We start from the raw sequence: 18,405 nt of genomic DNA, 5'->3' as shown, positions 1-18,405 counted from the left end.
ATACATATATACATATATATATATATTACCCTATCTTTTAATGGCTTGAGGACTTCTTTTGCTTCATCACAAAGAGGACACAGATCCTAGATAAAAGAGAAAAATGAAACTGTTATACAAAAAGTCCAGCCTTCCTCTATGCTATATATGCTATATATGCCTTAGTCTTTGTTCAGTTATCAGATTTACAAATGTTTCATCTTTCGTTACTGTGTATCTCCTTACTAAGGAAATTTTCATGACATTAGTTTCTTCTAATTTTCTTCAATCTTTTGATTTTTTCTCAATTTTCTAATTTCCAAGAAATCTGTTACTAGCATAAGTTTTGTAGGATCATCTTTATGTGAAATGCACAATAATTTTCAAGAATATAAACCCTTCAAAGATCTTATGAAAATAACTCAGATATTTTCTAAGAATGAATGTCATTCATATTCAATCTGTTTTAAAGATTGTTATACCTTTAAGTTCAAGGGAAAAGCCTTATATATTTTTTTTGGTGTGATTTTTTTTGAGGACATTAATCCCTAAATTTATCTCAGATGTTGAAAAGAGAGATTATCTTCTACACATACCATTACTTATTTTTAGACATTACATATATTCTGGATTATTTTATTTATTTTTAAAAATTAAAGTGTTCTGTCCCATCTCCTGCCTTCACCCAATTAAAAAGAAAAAATAAAAACAAAATTCATATCCAGTCTACTCCAAAGGAATAAAATAAGGAGGGAAAGGACCTATATATCCAAAAGATTTATAGCAACTATTTTTGTGTGTGTGGTACCAAAGACCTGTAAACTAAGGAGGTATTCATCAATTAGGGATTGGCTGAACAAATTATGGTATATAAATATGATGGGCTGCTGTTGAAATGATAACAGGCACAGCTTCAGAGAAATTTGTGAAGACCTGTATGAACTGATAGGTGGTAAAAGGCACCAGTTGGGTCAATAATTCCAAAATGAGTTCCAGTTTTTGGAATGAGGAAGACTGAAAGTCCTTGTCTTTAATTGTTGGATATATTTTTCTTTTTAAGGATTTTGCTTCATTTTAATCTTTGGTTCTTCTCAGCTGAAACCTCTGCAACTCAGGTTACAACTGAGGACTGAAGAAATATACCCATTTGGTTTCTTTTGAGTCTCATTATAAATATCTCTCTCATGCCTTTGCTTCCATTTAAAAACCATATAATAAGCTTTTGATAACAACCATTTCTGTAAAAGAAAACAACACACAAGACTAAGTGGATTTTCCGCTAATATGGTCAGTAGTGTCTATTTAAAACCAAGAACCAGAATTACATGTAATGTTGATGAAGGAGATATTTTCAAAAGTATTTAGTTTAATGGTAAAATCAGGATGTCCACTATTACCACTATCATTTTGATAGAACTAGAATTAACTCTAACAATATAAGAAAAAGTAATTAAAGAATTAGCATAGCCATACAACTAAGACTATAAGCATAGTAACAAATTAATTTTTGCCATGTCATAAGATGGTCTACACAGACAATCATAGAAAGGCAAATAAAAAAGTTTGATTTGAAATAATAACTTTATCAAAATAGCAGCATATAAAATCAACCTGCACAAATCATTCACCTTTCAATATATTACTAAAAAATCCAGTTGGAAGAAATAGAGGAATTGCAAAATAAATCATACCAAGTTCCTTACAAAAGAACTATATGAATACAGTCACAAAACCCTTTTTATAGAAATATGGTCAGACCTAGATAAATTAAGAAATATTAATTCCTCATGGTTAGGCTGTCAATAAAAATGATAATACTATCTAAATTAATTAACTCAGTCCTATGTCAAGTTATCAAAATATTACTTTGATAGACATAGGACTAAAATATTGAAGTATTTCTTTGATAAGAGCTAGAGAAAATATTCAAAAAATTCATATGAAGGGGAAAAGTAGAGATGATTCTCCAGAAAAATAATTGTGGAAAAATGGGAAGAGAACTTAGAAATAACATCAAATTATACTACAAAGCAGTTATCAAAACTACTTGATATTAGGTAAAACATGAAAAGTCTGTCAATGGAACAATTGTATGGTAGACAATATATAGGAGCAAAGGTACCTAATTAATAGCCTAGTGTTCAAATACTCAAAGACTATAACTACTAGTGTAAGAACTCACTGTTGGACAAAAACTGCTGGGAAAACTAGAGAGCAGTCTGGCAAATTAGATTTGGATGAAAATGTCATGACCACACTCTTTCAGAAGGGAGGGAGAGGAGATATGTGAGCAAGAAGACATTGTTCCGAATATGCTGTGAACTGGCATAAAAATCTCTGAATGGCAAAAATTTACTCCACTATATTTCCTCTTTATGCTCTAATTTTAAATTCCAAAATGTGTCCATATTTTCTCACCCTCACATCAGAGGTGCGAGTTCTTTATCAGGGAGGACCCTGAACAACCCATGTACTCCATCCCCTGGGGAAGGAAATGTCAAAATCACTTCAGTATCTTTAACAAGAAAACCCCATACAAGGTCACAAAGAGTCACCCAGGATTAAACAACAACAAATATTAAAGTATTTTTAGGGGAAAGACAGATGGCATATATAAAACTATGGAGATAATTATTTCCAAAAATTCACTGGAAACTAATATCAAAGGAGGTTTTAAAAAGTGAGGTCCATGGGGGCAGCTGGGTAGCTCAGTGGATTGAGAGCCAGGCCTAGAGACGGGAGGTCCTAGGTTCAAATCTGGCCTCAGACACTTCCCAGCTGTGTGACCCTGGGCAAGTCACTTGCCCCCCATTGCCTAGCCCTTACCACTCTTCTGCCTTGGAACCAATACACAATATTGATTCCAAGACAAAAGGTAAGGATTTTAATTAAAAAAAAAAAAGAGGTCCATGTTTATCAGGGTAATGTCAAAGAAGGATGGCAAGGTTCTGACGCATAATACCTTGTACCATTTGTACTGATCCCCAGAGACCTACCAACCCTTATATGAAATCTACAGAAATGTGATAGCATGCACAGCAGCCACATCCTGGTAAAACAATCTTGGGAGGCGGACTAAGCCAGACTGAGGGTAACCAAAGGATCTCAAACCAGTCAGGAAATTGGGGGTATGCCTACTCCAAGTATGTTATGACTTCTCCTGGAAGAATGGGCAAATAAGAATGAGTCATTCCAACATCCAGGAAGGTGACTGAAGCAGGCACTGTGGTGCACTTAGAGCTTAGTCAGCCATAAAAGATGCCAAGGATATCCACAACTTCCTAGGCCACTGCCTTTTGTCTTGCCACTGGACTTCTCTGGAAGAGACAGTGAAACTTTGTGCAACTCTGCCTCACTTAAATCCAATCCAGGAGACATCACCCATGATGTCATTATTCTTCTTTGAGACAATGTTGAACAACTAGTGTCTGTACCAAAATACTAATCAATTAGCTCTTTACCTTTGTGAACAGGGTCAGCACTGGCAGGGTTTTTGTAGAGGAACAACTTTTTTTGAACAATAATCCCAAGGTATATTGAACTTGCTGTACTCTGTTGCACCAAAACCAAATCATCTTGACTGTTAAAATAAAAATAAACCAGTAAAGTGATGTATTCCACATAGTTTTCTTTATAATTATGAACTGTAAATGACAACAAACTTATCAGGATCACAAGTAGTAAATTAATCTTGTTCCTCAGATGCTGGTTGTGTCACAGTAGCCCATGGCAAATCTATAATATGTTTTTATTTTAATTATGTTCCCCAAACAAGTGGAGTGGAGAAAAAATTCATTCATGATGATGTGGAAATGAAATGAGTAAAAAAAGGAAAACAGTTTATATCATAACAGCAATATTTGAAAAAAAATCATCAATTTTGAAAAACTTAATTTTATTTGTTTTACATAATGTGCTTAATTTATAAAAATCTGTTTTAAGTCTTTCTGCAGCTTGATTCTCTTTGGTTAGCATCCCAAGCACAATAGCTTAACCCTCTACACAGAGAATGGCAAAAAAACCTCTTCATTGTTTGAATGGTAAGGGCAATATTACTTTTAGAGTTCTCTGCCATGGTGGCTGGGCTACCATTTCCTAATGTAGACTAGCTACATACAAATGCTAAACTAACATAAATGCATTATACTTTCTACTAAATATATGCAAGCATGAACACAGTATTAACCATGGCATTTTAAAAGAACTGAGTTTTTGAAGATCCTTTAATTTTCCTTACATTCATCCGGGCTTTGTCCTTATAAAAATAGACATTCTCATTTTAAAAAATGAATATATAATGTTTACTTATGATAGTATCTATTCACTTCCAAAATGATTTCTGTAGGGTTGAGGAAGGAGAGGGGGAAGTTGACAGAATCAGTCAATCACTCCATCCCACTTAAACTAACAAGATGCTCTAATTATGATGCCTTTATCAGGTGAGAACACTTATCAATTAATCAAAGGCACTAAATGAGGTCCAAACCTCACTAATCAAGTGATATCTCCTCAGAAGTTTGGATGAAGTTGCTTATCACTAGGCTGACCTGATACTGGAATGCTGGGTTTCATTTTCTCAACCTTCATGAAGACCTCACAAAGAGGGGGAAAAAAAGACTTTCAACACATCCAAGAGTTGTTATTCTTTTGCCACATGTACCTGCTAAGCTTTAAATACTTCCCCCTGGATCCTGTATGCATTTGTGGAAGAGTATGGAGTTTGGGGATATTTTTGCCTACTGTTCTTATTATACCACCGTAGCAAATTACTGTTAAACTGTTTTTCAGTTTTGTCCAATTCTTTGTGACCCCATTTAGGGTTTTCTTGGCAAAGATACTATAGTAGTTTGCTTTTTCTTTTCCAGCTCATTTTTCTGATGAGGAAATTGAAGCAAACAGAGATAAGTGACTTGCCCATGGTCAACACAACTAGTAAGTGTCTGAGATCAGATTCAAACTCAGGAAGAAGAGTCTTTCTGACACTAGACCTAGAATTCTATAAACTGTACTACTTAGCTGCCAACCTTAGTAAATACCTCTAACCAAAAGCTAATTAACCTTGACTGGATAATTGATATAAATGAATAGATAATGGGTTAAGAATGGCTAATAGAGGCTTGTGAGCGATAATATTAGGTAGTATTCCCCAGCATCTTGGGGTTATCCCAAGACTACTAAAGGGAAAAAAGCCAACTGGTTTCTGGGAATCCAATCTACTAGAGGGTTAGGAGAATAGGCACAGAGCCTATACTATATTTAACTTAGTTTTACTCTGTAAAATATTAACAATGAAAGTGTTCATAATTTAATCAAGAACTTCTTTCTAGTGGAGTTGTATGTATTTGAACTTCCACTGAAATGTCCACAATAATATTATTGTATATTGAGGCATTTCTACTTCCTGTGTTAACTTCCTGTATTAATAACTCAAAAAAATGTTCAACTGGGTAAATTAGCCTGACAGGCTTGTCCTACTTATGTGGGTAATGAAGATATTTAAGACTGACTGACCATTTACCTAGGGACCCAGAGTAACTTAAAGAAACTGTCTTTGAAAGTGTGATCTAAACAGCCTGGCTGAGGTGGCTAGGGAAACAGGTTCTTATACCCTGCCATACTTGATTGGACTCGGGCCCATTAGCCCACAACTAATTTATTCTATACTAGCTCTCACAGTTTTGATGATGAGATAACCAAAAGTCCTTGAATTTCTTACCAAAACAGATCTGATTTCCCATCTCTGTTAGGGTGAGTCATCTTGGAACTGTTTACTTGTTATCATTTAACCATGTCAAGGCACCTGCTCGTATTGATTCTGGACACTTTTTATGTTCTAAGGCCTGAAAACATGATTATTTCACACACTTGTTTATCATTCTAGAGAATGTTATTGCACCACCCCCAAATGCATGTAAAATGGAAACTTAATTAAGCTGCCCCTCATTTGTTTTAGCTTAAGAATTCTTTTATTTTGATATTTTGTAAATGTGTTATTTTAGTAAGAATAGAGTCCCAGACAAGAGTCTGTTTGGTAACCAGATTAAGAATATAGTTCCAGGGTAATCTTAGTTATAATTTCAAATGTGTGTTCAAATAGTATATGTATATTGTAATAGTTAACTTTAAGCATGTTACCATATTAATCATATGTGAGTTACTATGTTAATCCTGGGTATATAAACTTATTTTATAATGTACTTTATATCAAACTAATTCATGTAAGAGTCTACAGGGAGCAGATGGTTACCCAAAGGTCATGGAGGACAGAAGCCCTTAGAATAGTGATGGAGAACCTTTTAGAGATGGAGTGCCACCTCCTACCCACCCCCCAGACCAAGTGCTGTGTAAATGTCCCCTCCAGAGACCACATTTTTTGCCCCTCCCCACTTCCTCCATCCAGGGGAGGGAGGAAGGACTCCCAATGAACTGCTGAGCAGGGGGCAGGTGATGTAGTCAGGCTAGGGGAGAGGGATAGGTGAGGGGAGCAAGCTATTTGCTCTCCTCTAGTTACGTGCTCCACTGTGAGCTATGATCCCCTCAAACTTAGCTTCTCTCCAACCTGTGTGAAGTGGAAACTGAGGTAACCTTGAAAATTTCAAAGTATACCCTCTTTAGCCACTATTCAGGGAACTGGGAAGCCATTTCAAATGCAATGCTTTATTGAGAGGGAAAGAAAGAAAGAAAAAGGTGACCAGAAAAAAAACAAAAAAGTTCCAGCTTATTATTATAATATCCCTTATTATAAGAAAACCCCTTATTATAGGAAACTATAACCCTCAGGTTAAATGACATCATCCTGACATATTCACCCCATCATGTTCCTACCTTCCTGAAGGAGGTATCCTCAAAACTAACACCTTTTTTAGTAAAATTTACAGGTCAGAGCCTGGTTTTAATATTTATAGTAACCCAGAACAGTACCTCAGACAAGCCACTATTGTGTTTTCCAGAGCTTCTAAACCCATCTGTTCTCCTCAGGCAGGCACCCCTTTGAATACAAATTGAATAGGCTGGGCTAGTAAGAGGTGAAGGAACTAAGAATGCAAATTAAAGCAGCCCAAGGCTGCTGGTGAAAGAAACTGAGGAAGGGAGCTGTAAAATAGGGAAGAGGCCATTAGCCTAGTCTCAGATTCATAAAACTTATTCCTATATCACTAGACTACAGTTTTGAACATTTTTAAAGTACAAACTCAAAAGACATCCCTAAAATACTTTGCATAGTAAAGATTCAGGTTGCTTCTAATAGTAGAGATATAAATTGTTTCTGTCTCGTATTCTGAATGGGGTGGGGCAATCTTGTACTGCAGGGTCCTAGGAGTATGCATTTTGTATATATTAATATTGCTAATATATTTGAGAATAACACACTAATTTCTCACTCCACACAGACTTCACCATGGGAAATGGCTTTGCCACAGACGTGCAGACTCTGCTGTATGCAGCATTGTGACCCACCCACCTTACTCTATCCAGGGGAGAAAGGAAGCACTCCCATTGGACTGCTGGGCAGGGAGGCAAGTGAGTAGCCCAGCTGCACCTCCCTCTGGTTTTCTGGTTAGGAACTCTGGAGATCTCTGTGCTGCAGGGAATGGGGGCACTGGGTCCTTGGCATATGTGCCCACAAAAAGGTCTCTGTATGCCATCTCTGGCATGTGTCCCATAGGTTTGCCATCATGGCCTTAAAGGGCTGGAGTCTGAGAGGTCTGGGGCTCTCTGTGGGCTCTTGGGGTTTGGGATGTACTTTGTCAAGAACGACCTATAAAAAAGCCCAGGCCAAAAGTGTTCTGACCTGTCCATGACCTGTAAGTCACTATTGCTCAAGTCAAGAGTGGTCCTTCTAAGTCGTCACCCCTCCCCCATCTCCACTCTATAAGTTCTTTTTGCCTTTAAAAACCTGCCACTGTCAATGATTAGGGTTGCAGACTCAGTAGGGGAATCTTCAGACCTATGATCCTGTTATTTCAGTCACAATAAAGGCATATCTTTACCCAAAAGAGTCTCCCAGCATCTTATTTTTACATGTATTAAAGATTTTGTTTCTTGTACTTGAGAATCCATTACATATAACACCCCACCCCCATCCCACAGTCGCCATTCCTGGGAATTCTCCATCCATATCACTGCAGACCCCTCCCTGGATTAACCCCTCCAGCTCTATTTCCTGCCTCCTCTTGGTTAGAATTTTATATGAAGCCACTGACCGGCTAAACTTTGAGCTCCTTGGCAATAGGCCAATTTGCTCCACAGGCACATGTGTGTCCTTGCTTATTAAAGCATGTTCTTAATTTTACAGGCAGTGTATCTCTTGGTCTTCTTCCTGTTCTGAGAAAGTGGGTCTGAGGTCCCCAGGGGTCTGTGTTTGTCACAGTGTCACAGGATGTTTGCTCTCCCTTAGGGAAAGAGAGCCTTAAGTTTGAGAGAGTTTGTGCATCAGTTTACCCAATCAATGGTTCTGATCATCTAAATCTATTACTTTAGAAGGTGTCAGAGTAAGTAGCAAAAACTACTTGCTCATTTCAATCTCAACTCTTATCTTGAGGAATCACCTCTCTATAGGGTAGAGATATTACCCTGGCATTTAGCCAACTTGGCAAATTTATAGTAAGTAGCTATATTATCTCCCTCCCTGTGGGAAGGGAACTCCTCCTCCCATTATGTCATTTTGTTTTGACGTCATCAATCAGTGACCTGGAGGTAGAATACCATTGAGATGTGCAGATATAGACAGGCCCTTAGAGAAAGGAAGTTGAAACCAATGAGATAGGAAACTGATCCTAAAGGCACTGCCTACCCTGGGTGGTGCTAGACAAATTAAGGAACTATGATTGGTTCCTGAAATATGATGTGAGAGAGCTAGTAGGTGGAGAAAACTGCTTATAAGCTGAGACCAAGAAGGCCTGCTTTCTCTCTCTGACACTCTTCTGGCAGAAGATTGGAACCTGGAAGAACCCTAGCCATTGGTGAGCTTTAATTCATCAAATGGCAAATAGTGTAGTCAACTCTCTACTACTTTCCTACATTTCCCTCTCTTTACTGTCACTACTTTGATGTAATAAATGTACTAAATGTAATAATACTACTAACAGCCTCATAATTTAATTTTAATTATTACACTCCTTAAATACAATCCTTCTCTTGCAATTCTATTGTAGATAGATGATACTAGTAGTAGCAGTGTAGTAGTGGATATTAGTTAATTAGATGCCAACTATCTGAAGAAGGAAAAAGAAACAAAAAATACAAAGAGGTTCATAAGATCATAGATTTCTAGTTGGAAGGAACAGAGGACATCAAATCCTTTCATAGCTGAGGAAACTGATGGCTAGGGAGACCATATGGCTTGCTCAAAGTCATACAGATAGTAAATATCAGAAATAGGGGGCAGAGCCAAGATGGTGGCTTAGTAGCAGATTCCAACTGATGATTACAAAGTGTCTCAAAAGGACAGAAATCAAAACTGGATGAAGTAAAGGGGCTCTCCCACTGGATACAGCATGAAAGGTAGGCAGCAAGTGGAGATTCCCACACCATAAGGGGGCAAAACTGCATGAGAAAAAGCGCAAGCTGCCCACCCATTCCCCCCATTACCTGCCAAGCCAGAGTTAAGAGCCAAAGCCAGGGAAATCTCTAAATTCTTGGGCAGGGGCAGCAAGGAGGCAGCCACAGCAGAGGCAGCAAGGGTGGGGAAGACCGCCTTAGGGCAAAACACTTTGAAGCATGTTACAGAAATAGGATTTGAACCTAGGTGCTCTACTTCCAGAAATGCTGGTGTACTTTTTTGCTTTTTTTTTCCTGTTGTAACATGTGATTAGATTACTCCAAGCAATGATCCAAAAAAATAAAATCCAAAAAGTTCCAAAAATATCCTATAACCAATTTCAAGCACTGGTACTGCATTTTTCATAAACTCAGGTTAGTTAATGACTTAAGTTATTTAAAAGCAGAAGAAAAGTGAATATAATTACATTTATATTTAAATATGACACCAAAACAACCAGTGGAAGGGGCAGCTAGGTGGGTCAGTGGATAGAGAGACAAGCCTAAAAACAAGAGGTCCTAGGTTTAAATATGGCCTAGACACTTCCTAGCTATGTGTCTCTGGGCAAATCACTTAATCCCAATTGCCTAGTTCTATCTTAGAATTGATAAGACAACAAAAGTTAAGGGTTGGTCTTTTTTTTAATTAATTTTACCACTCTGGGCCTCATTTTCCTGATCTGTAAAATGAGAACATTGTACTAGAGCAGCCATGGGTAAACTTTTTCTGTTTAAAGTACTGAAAGTAAATACTTTAGGTTTTATAGGTCAAGAGGCAAAATTGAGGACATGATGTCGTTTCTTATACAATAAACTTTCACAAATTTTTATTGATGAAATTAAAAATATAATGATAATTGAATATACTTTTTAAAAATAATACGGGTCTAAAAGAGAAGACTGGAATTCTTTTTGGAGGATAACATTTTGATTAATGGGAATACGAAGTAAGTGTTCCCTATCATAAAAATTTATTACAAATGTTGAAATGTCCTATTCATCTATAGTGATATTTTACCTATTTTATCTTTGAAAATACCCTTTCACACTGTCAAATAATTAATAAATAAAAGTACTGTCAAATATTGATATCAAACCATGAGTATATGATTTTAATTGAGAATATACATTATCTGGAAGGCATATATAGGATTCTATTAGATTTTTTCCTTGGTAGTCATCTTTTAATATATCATTACATTGCAGATTAACCACTTTCAATTGAAGAGTACAGAGAAGTCCTGCAATAAAACAGTTAAATGGATTGTGAAATATGAACTTCTTTTACACTTGAATTGAGATCTGAAAAACATGTACTTGAACTCAGAAAATTTATTTATTGCAAATTTGTGTGGAAATGAGCATCTCATTTATTATTTCAATTTTTGACTGGACAGAAAGCACATAAAGCAGCTTGACATTATGAAACAACATTAACTGTCATTAAACTGATTTTTACCTCAGTCTATTTCATGTTTGCTATTTTGCCTTTTGATTTTAATAAGAATTTATTAAGAAACATTATCAGGTCTATAGCAAAAGCAAATTTCCAAAGTTATTCTTTTTTATATATATATATAATAGTGATTAGAAGGGTGTTTAGAAAACATGGTTTTCCAAAAAGATAGTTTGTTCAGGAAAAATCCAATTTTGACCCTAAACTTAAAAAAATGTTTTTCTCTTATTTTCTTGTTTCAACATGATAGATATGTTCTTAAGTTCTTTAAATGTCATAGGACAGTGACCTTTATGGCACTTGAAATGCTGTTGTTATAGTCACTGTTGCAATTTTTCAACGCTAATTTTTACAGCACAAAAAATAGCATTATGAAAATTAAGGAGTGTTCCTGTGTTTCCCTAAAAAGATTCATGGACAGTGAAGTTTAAGTTTCATATAATTTTCATGTCATGAAATATTATTCTTTTAATTAATTTTTCAACATTTTCAACATATAAAAACTATTCTTAGCTCACAGGCTATAGGAAAACAGGCAGCAAACCATAGGTGGTCCATAGACAAGTTTCCAGAGATCTCCAAAGTCTAGTTCTAGTGTTCCAAAGTACTACAAGTCAAGTTTAGAAAAAACAGTTAAGGTAGAAATAGGGGATAATTTACTTGAAATATCTGGAAAGGACAAAACTAAACAAAAATGATTGAGATGACCAGAATAAATGATACAGCCTACATAGCAATAAACTAGGATGCATGTTTGAGACAGAATGAGGCACTAATTATATATAATCTTTATTTGAAAGAACAAAGTTTAAAGAACAGGATGGCTCTGGATGGGTTGAATATGGCTTTGCCAAGAGCATTCAGGACTAATAAAAACACAAAGAAGTTTTTTTTTTGGTAATTATGGAAGATTTGCCTTTGCCAGATGTTTAAAACAAGGATTTAAAAATCCCTATTCACAATGGAAATTTGTTTTAAGTATTTTCACTATGAAAAAACAGAATACATAGTCTTGATTTCATTTAAGACATAAAACCTGTCACAGTAAACAAAACTGCTATTCATTCTAGTTTGTTGCACTATTATCTTTGCCAACCTAGAAAACCAAATTTAAGTTTTTAGTGATAGTATAGTCATTCTATTTATTGACATGGGCGGTACAGTGGTACAGTGGATACAGTGGATAAAGTGCCAGACCTAGAGTCAAGAAGACTAATCTTTCCAAGTTCAAATTGGACCTCAGATACCTACGATGTGACTGAGTAAGTCTAACCCCTGTTTGCATTAGTTCCTTATCTGTAAAATGAGCTGGAGAAGGAAATGGCAAACTATTCTAGGGTCTTTGCCAAGAAAACCTGAAAGAAGTCACAAAGAGTCAGACATGGCTAAACAATTGCCTAGCACTTTCTCACAGTTAGAATTTTTATGCTTTTAAAACCATTCAACAAGGTTATATTTGTATTTCTAAGAATGTATCTCCATGTGCAATTTTTCAAATGCATCTTTTTAAGATACTGAAAAGTACACAGTTTAACTATGTGTTAAATATATTTCATTGGGAAGGGTTACAGTTTAAGCTATAGAGCAGGGGTACCCAACTGTGGCCCATGGGCCACATGTGGCCCCCTGAAGCCATGTATCCAGCTCCCACCGTACTTGTGGAAGGGGCACCTCTTTCACTGGTGGTCAGTGAGAGGAGCACTGAATGTGGCGGCGCTGCAAAGCGCTGCATTGCTCATGTACAGTACTACTTCCTGTGACATAATCTTTTGCATGGATGTTTTGGTGACAATGCAGCAGATGACAACAAATTCAATACTGTTGTATCCAAATCTTCCAAGAAAAACAGAATTGCTTTCAAGCCCAAAAAGAATTAATGAAGGAGATCAAAAAGGATTTTAAAAAATGAAATAAGAGAACAGAAATTGGAAAAAGAAATGAGAGAAATACATGAAAATCATGAAAAAGAGAGTCAATAGCTTTAAAGGAGGCACAAAAAAATAAAACACTGAAGAAATGAATACTTTAAAAAACAGAAGAGGCCAATTAATAAAAGAGGCCCAAATTGGCCAAATGGAAAAAGATATAAAAATATGCACTGAAGATAAAAATTTCTTGAAAGACAGAATTGGTCTCTTGGGAAAAGAGGTCCAAAAATTCCCTGAGGAAAAGAACTCTTTACAAAGCAGAGTTGTCCAAAAGGAAAAGAAAGTACAAAATCCTTAAAAATTAGAATTGGGCAAAAGGGAGTTAATGATTCCATAAGACATCAAAAAACAAATCAAAGTCAAAAGAATGAAAAAATAAAAGAAATATCTCAAGGAAAAAACAACTGCTCTGGAAAAATAAATCCTGGAAAGAGAATTTTAAAATTTAAAATTATTGGACTACCTGAAAGCCATGATTAAAAAGACATCATGATTTCAAGAAATCATCAAGGAAAAATTGCTCAGATGCCCTGAACCAAAGGATAAAAATAGAAATGAAAAAGAGTCCACCTGCTGAAAGAGATCCCCAAAGGTTAACTTTCAGGAATACTAAAGTCAAATTCCAAAACTCCTGGGTCAAGGAGAAAATACTGCAAGCAGCTAAAAAGAAACTATTTAAAAATCATAGAGTCACAGTCAGGAGCCACACAAGACCTAGTAGCTTCTACATTAAAGGATCAGAGGGCCTGAAATAGAGTATAGAGGGCAAAGATGCTTAGGACTTCCACCAAGAGTCACTTACCTAGCAAAAACTATTATATTATATTCATAATCCTACAGGGGAAAAAAAATTCAATGAAATAGAAGACTTTCAAACATTCTAGATGAAAAGACCAGAGCAAAATAGAAAATCTGACTCTCAAATACAAAATTAAAGAGAATCATAAAAAAAGTAAACAGGAATGAGAATAAAAAGAGATTCAATAAGGTTAAATTGTGTATATCCCTACATCAGGAGATTCTTGAACCAAAGAACTTTGTCATTATTAGGGCAGTTAGAGGAAATATATATAGACAGAGGGTGAAGGTGTGAGTTGAATATGATAAGATGATATAAAAAATTAAATTAAAGTTAGAGAATGAGGAAAAGTATTGGAAGAAAGAGAAAGGGAAAATAGAATGCATAGAAGAGGTATAAAAAGAGCATTCATAGTATAGGAGAATATGGGAGGAAGAGAGCAAATGAACCTTACTTTCATCAAAATTGGTTCAATGAGGGAAAAACATACACAATCAAAGTCTCTCTAATAAAGGCCTCATTTCTCAAATGCATAGAGAAATTAGTTGAATATATAAGAACACAAGTCATTCCCCAATTGATAAATGGCCAAAGGATATGAACAGACAGTTCTCAAAGTAATTAAAAGTCTCTATAGCCATGCAAAAATGCTCTAAATCACTATTAATTAGAGACATGCAAATTAAAACAACACTGAGGTGACATCCCACACCTATCAGATTGGCTAATATACAGAAAAGGAAAAATGAAAATACTTGGAGGGGACATGGAAAAGCTGAGACATAAATGCATTGTTGGGGGAGTTATGAACTGATTTAACCATTCAGGAGAATAATTTGGACCTATGCCCAAAAGACTTTAAAACAATACATATCCTTTGACACAACAATACCATTACTAGGTTTATGTACCAAAATGATTAAAAAACAGAAGAGAAGGAACTATATGTACAAAAATATTTAAAGCAGTTCTTTTTAGGGGAGTGAAACCCATCAATTGGAGAATGTCTAAGTAAGTTATTGCTGGGAGCCATCAGGCCACGACGCCTTGACAGAGTCATGCGTGGTAGCTAAGGAGCCACACAGTGGCCCTTGGCAAGATGTGATTGCCCATTCAGTCCCCCTTGCATGACCTCTCTCATCAATATCCCTTACCTATGAAATTGACATGATTATTATTCCCCCAAGTCTCAAAAGGAATAATGCAAGAGCAAAATACCCGTACCCTAATTCTCCAAAATATCACCAAAAGATCAGACCCTCAAACCCTGTCCCAAAAGATTATCATGGGTTAACTTTTACTTAGGTAGATAATCCCCAGTGAAACCGCAGCTACAGGCCAAGCCCAAAACTTTCCCACTCACAGAAACATATTCTCATGAAGCCAACACACAAATCAATCATAAAGGCCCATACAAAATGTACAGACACTACAGATACACTAAGCTTCAACATGCCTCAGTGACTCAACTTCACAAACCAGTAACTCACCAGTGGGAAACTCCCTAGTAAACTCTGAGAAATGACTAGTCTAATATTAAATCTGAATTGTGTTCCCAATACTCCTCATCCTCAATGCTGTGATTGTTGAATTGTCTTTTAGAACTTTTGATTATTTCTTTTTATTAAAAGTAATAAGTAAATTTCCTTGATTGTTTGTAAGCTCAAAACTTCTCACAGGGTAATGAGAAAATTAAGTCACCTGTGACAAAATCATTTATCTTGTATGGAACCTTTATGCTGTCTGTAATCACAAATTAAGTGATTTGTTAAAAGTTAATGTATCACATTTCCAATTATCTCTCTTTGAACATGTGTGTTGGGTAATGTATCTGTGTCAAAGAACATGGGTATAAAAATAAACACCAGGCCTGGGGATGGCAGAGCAGCTATCAGATGCAAAGCAGTCCCATAGCCATAATGATTAAGCTGTCTTCCATTTGTTATTTTTTTGACTGATCATTTGCCATCGGTAGGGAACTCCTGGAGTTGTGAGTGAGGCCCATGACATTTCTGGAGCTGGAACAGGATCATTCCCGGCTAGGTAAGTCCCTTTCCCCAAAGCCCCATAAGTTTTGAACGGATCAGGTTCTTCCCCCCCCCCCAAGAGGCTCCCAGGCCCCCCACCATGGATGGAGCAGGGCTTGGGGGGGGGGGTAGTAATTCAGGGCTCCCAATATAAGAGGAGCAGTTCAGAATAGGAGAAGTTAGGAGAAGAAAAGGGCCGCCATAGGACACAGTGAATTGAAAGAAAGAAAGCTATTCACTGAAATAATTAAACACAGTTTTCAGAAAAGGGGAGCAAAAGAGAGAAAAGTAAGCAAGTCACAGCTGACTAAACTCTTGGAGTTTATTCAAAATTGCAGTCTGTGGTTCCCTAATGCACACTCTTGCATTATTCCTTTTGAGACTTGGGGGAATAATAATCATGTCAATTTCATAGGTAAGGGGTATTGATGAGAGGTCATGCAAGGGGGACTGAATGGGCAATCACATCTTGCCAAGGGCCACTTTGTGGCCTCCTTAGCTACCATGTGTGACTCTGTCAAGGCATTGTGGCCTGCTGGCTCCCAGCAAGTTATAATATAGGATTGTAAATGAATACTATAAGAAATGACAAGGAGGAAGAGCTCAGAAAACTGGACTCACACAAACTGAAACAGAGTGAAATAAGCAGAACCAAGTGAACAATGTACGGTACAAAAATGTACAATGAACAACTGGAAATAACAGCTATTCTCAGCAATACAGTAATCCAAAATTATCCCAAAGGACTCATGATTAAAAATGCTATCTACTTGCAAAGAAAAAGAACTGAATCTGAATCCAAACCAACCTTTTTTTGCTTTCTTAATTTTTTTCTATTTCCATTTCCTCTCACAAAAGGATTAACTGAGGAAGATGTTTTATGACATGCAAAATCTATTTCAGATGACTTACCATTTCCAGGTGGGTGGGGAATTGGAGGGGGAGGAATGGAGAGAATTTGAGACTCAATAATCTTTAAAAAAGTTAGAAATGTTTTACATATAACTGGGGGAAAATTAAAATAAAATCTAATACCTTAAAATAAGTAAATATGCTAGAATCTGGAGAGTTGCTCCCCAGATAAGTTAAGTACTTTTCCTCTCCCAGGAGACATCAAGTCAACAATCTAAATATTGAGGTGCTAGTTTCTACAAATGAAAACAAAAGAAAAACCATACTCTAATTCTGGAACAACTTTCTTCCCAGTTTATTCTAGCACTTCTGTAAGCCCTACTCAACTGTTAATTTCATGTTCACAGAATTGTACATTCTTAAAGTATGTTTTAATATGCCAACATGACACTTTTATTATTTTTGAATAGGCAGTTTATTAGACAAAACAAATCAGAAACTATTGCCTTTTGGATTAAACTGTTGGATTAAACACTGATAGAAGGTGACTTTTTGGTGACTTTGCTAAGGAAACATGAAAAGACCCAATTTTATAATTTGTATGTTTTTTAAAGTACTTTTTTTTAAGTACTTGTTTTTTAAAGTACTTCTACTTTTAAAGTACTACAACAGAGAAGCTGTCCCCATGATATAAAAGATAATAAATAACATTTGAACAACTGGGTCACTTGTAACAAAGGAAAAAAATCATAAAAATTATTACCCTATGTTTAAAATTTTTTAAATTTGTGCAAAAAACACAAAAGCGCAATAATCCAAATGGTACTTTCCTGTGGGGTCAAGTCTTATGTAACATATGACTTATTAACATCACTTTATTTGCATATGAGTGTTCTTAAGAGTTTTCAAGATTATTACTGATATGATAAAATGATAAAATCACTTTTGGGAGCTTTAAGAACATATTATAAGAACTTTGGAGTTCATGCCTGATAGTTTTCTTGTTTTAATTCATAAAGAATCACTGCGTTGTAAATAAAAATTAATTTGGAAGCCCATTACTAGAGTTATAAGCATTTATTAGTAAAGAGAGAAATATGATTTTTGGCCTTTCTAACTTGCTGTAGGGATCCAAGGCACTGCCTGTCAGAAATGGCCCAGTGAGATGTAGCACCAGCCCAGGGGGGGCGAGTTAATTTAAGAGCCAGGTCCAGAAACATCTCCACTTTTTGCACCAATTTTTTAAACCTATATAGCTCCTCACTCTGCAGCGATTGCTGACACTGGCTGCCCTGCAGAGCAGGATGCTGTGACATCAGGGATGCTGGACCTGTGGTTTTTAAATCTCCATCTTGCTTGGTCTAGCACCCAAAAACTGTGCACACTCACACTATACGGGCATGTGCTAGTCAATGGCAAATCAGAAATAACTGACTGCCCACCTGGGCTGTCCTAAGCCAAGCTTGAGCCACCATTGGCACTTGTGAGGCATGGGAAGTGAGGTAGGGAACAGCCTCTGGAATTCGCTCACTTCCTGTGGACAGGGCTAGGCGCCAGTTGGTTCCAGGAGCTCGAGCAGGGAGGAGGCCCACAGACAGCTTTCCTTCAGATCGGTCACGTGAGTTGAGGACTGATTCTCTTCTCTACCTTGGCCTTCCAGGCCTAAACTCCCTCTGGCTCTGCCAAAAGGTTGAGTTAACCCTTTTCCTTTTCCCCTTCTTTCCTTCTCTCCCTCTCCTTCTTTCTTACACCCGTTGTAATTAAACCACCAAAAAACTCCATTCTGACTTGAGTGTTTCATTTAGGAATTTCATAAGTGAATTCCTT

The 18,405-nt window shown here is 36.4% G+C and overlaps 1 protein-coding gene across 1 annotated transcript in view; it reads right to left on the bottom strand.

Moving 5' to 3' along the window:
• C3H5orf63 (chromosome 3 C5orf63 homolog) overlaps positions 1–18,405 on the bottom strand; it is a 36,228-nt gene that overhangs the window by 14,088 nt on the left and 3,735 nt on the right. The window contains exons 2-3 of the mRNA XM_003340585.4: positions 3,441–3,559; positions 30–86 (exon numbers count right to left, since the gene is read on the bottom strand). Coding sequence (XP_003340633.1) covers positions 30–86; positions 3,441–3,554 — 171 coding nt within the window. The 5' untranslated portion in view covers positions 3,555–3,559. The remainder of the gene's footprint in view (positions 1–29; positions 87–3,440; positions 3,560–18,405) is intronic.

This window comes from Monodelphis domestica, chromosome 3, assembly GCF_027887165.1.
Source record: "Monodelphis domestica isolate mMonDom1 chromosome 3, mMonDom1.pri, whole genome shotgun sequence".
Lineage (NCBI taxonomy): Eukaryota > Metazoa > Chordata > Mammalia > Didelphimorphia > Didelphidae > Monodelphis > Monodelphis domestica.
The sequence above is the reverse complement of the archived record's forward strand: the minus strand, read 5'-3'. Positions and strand labels throughout refer to the sequence as shown.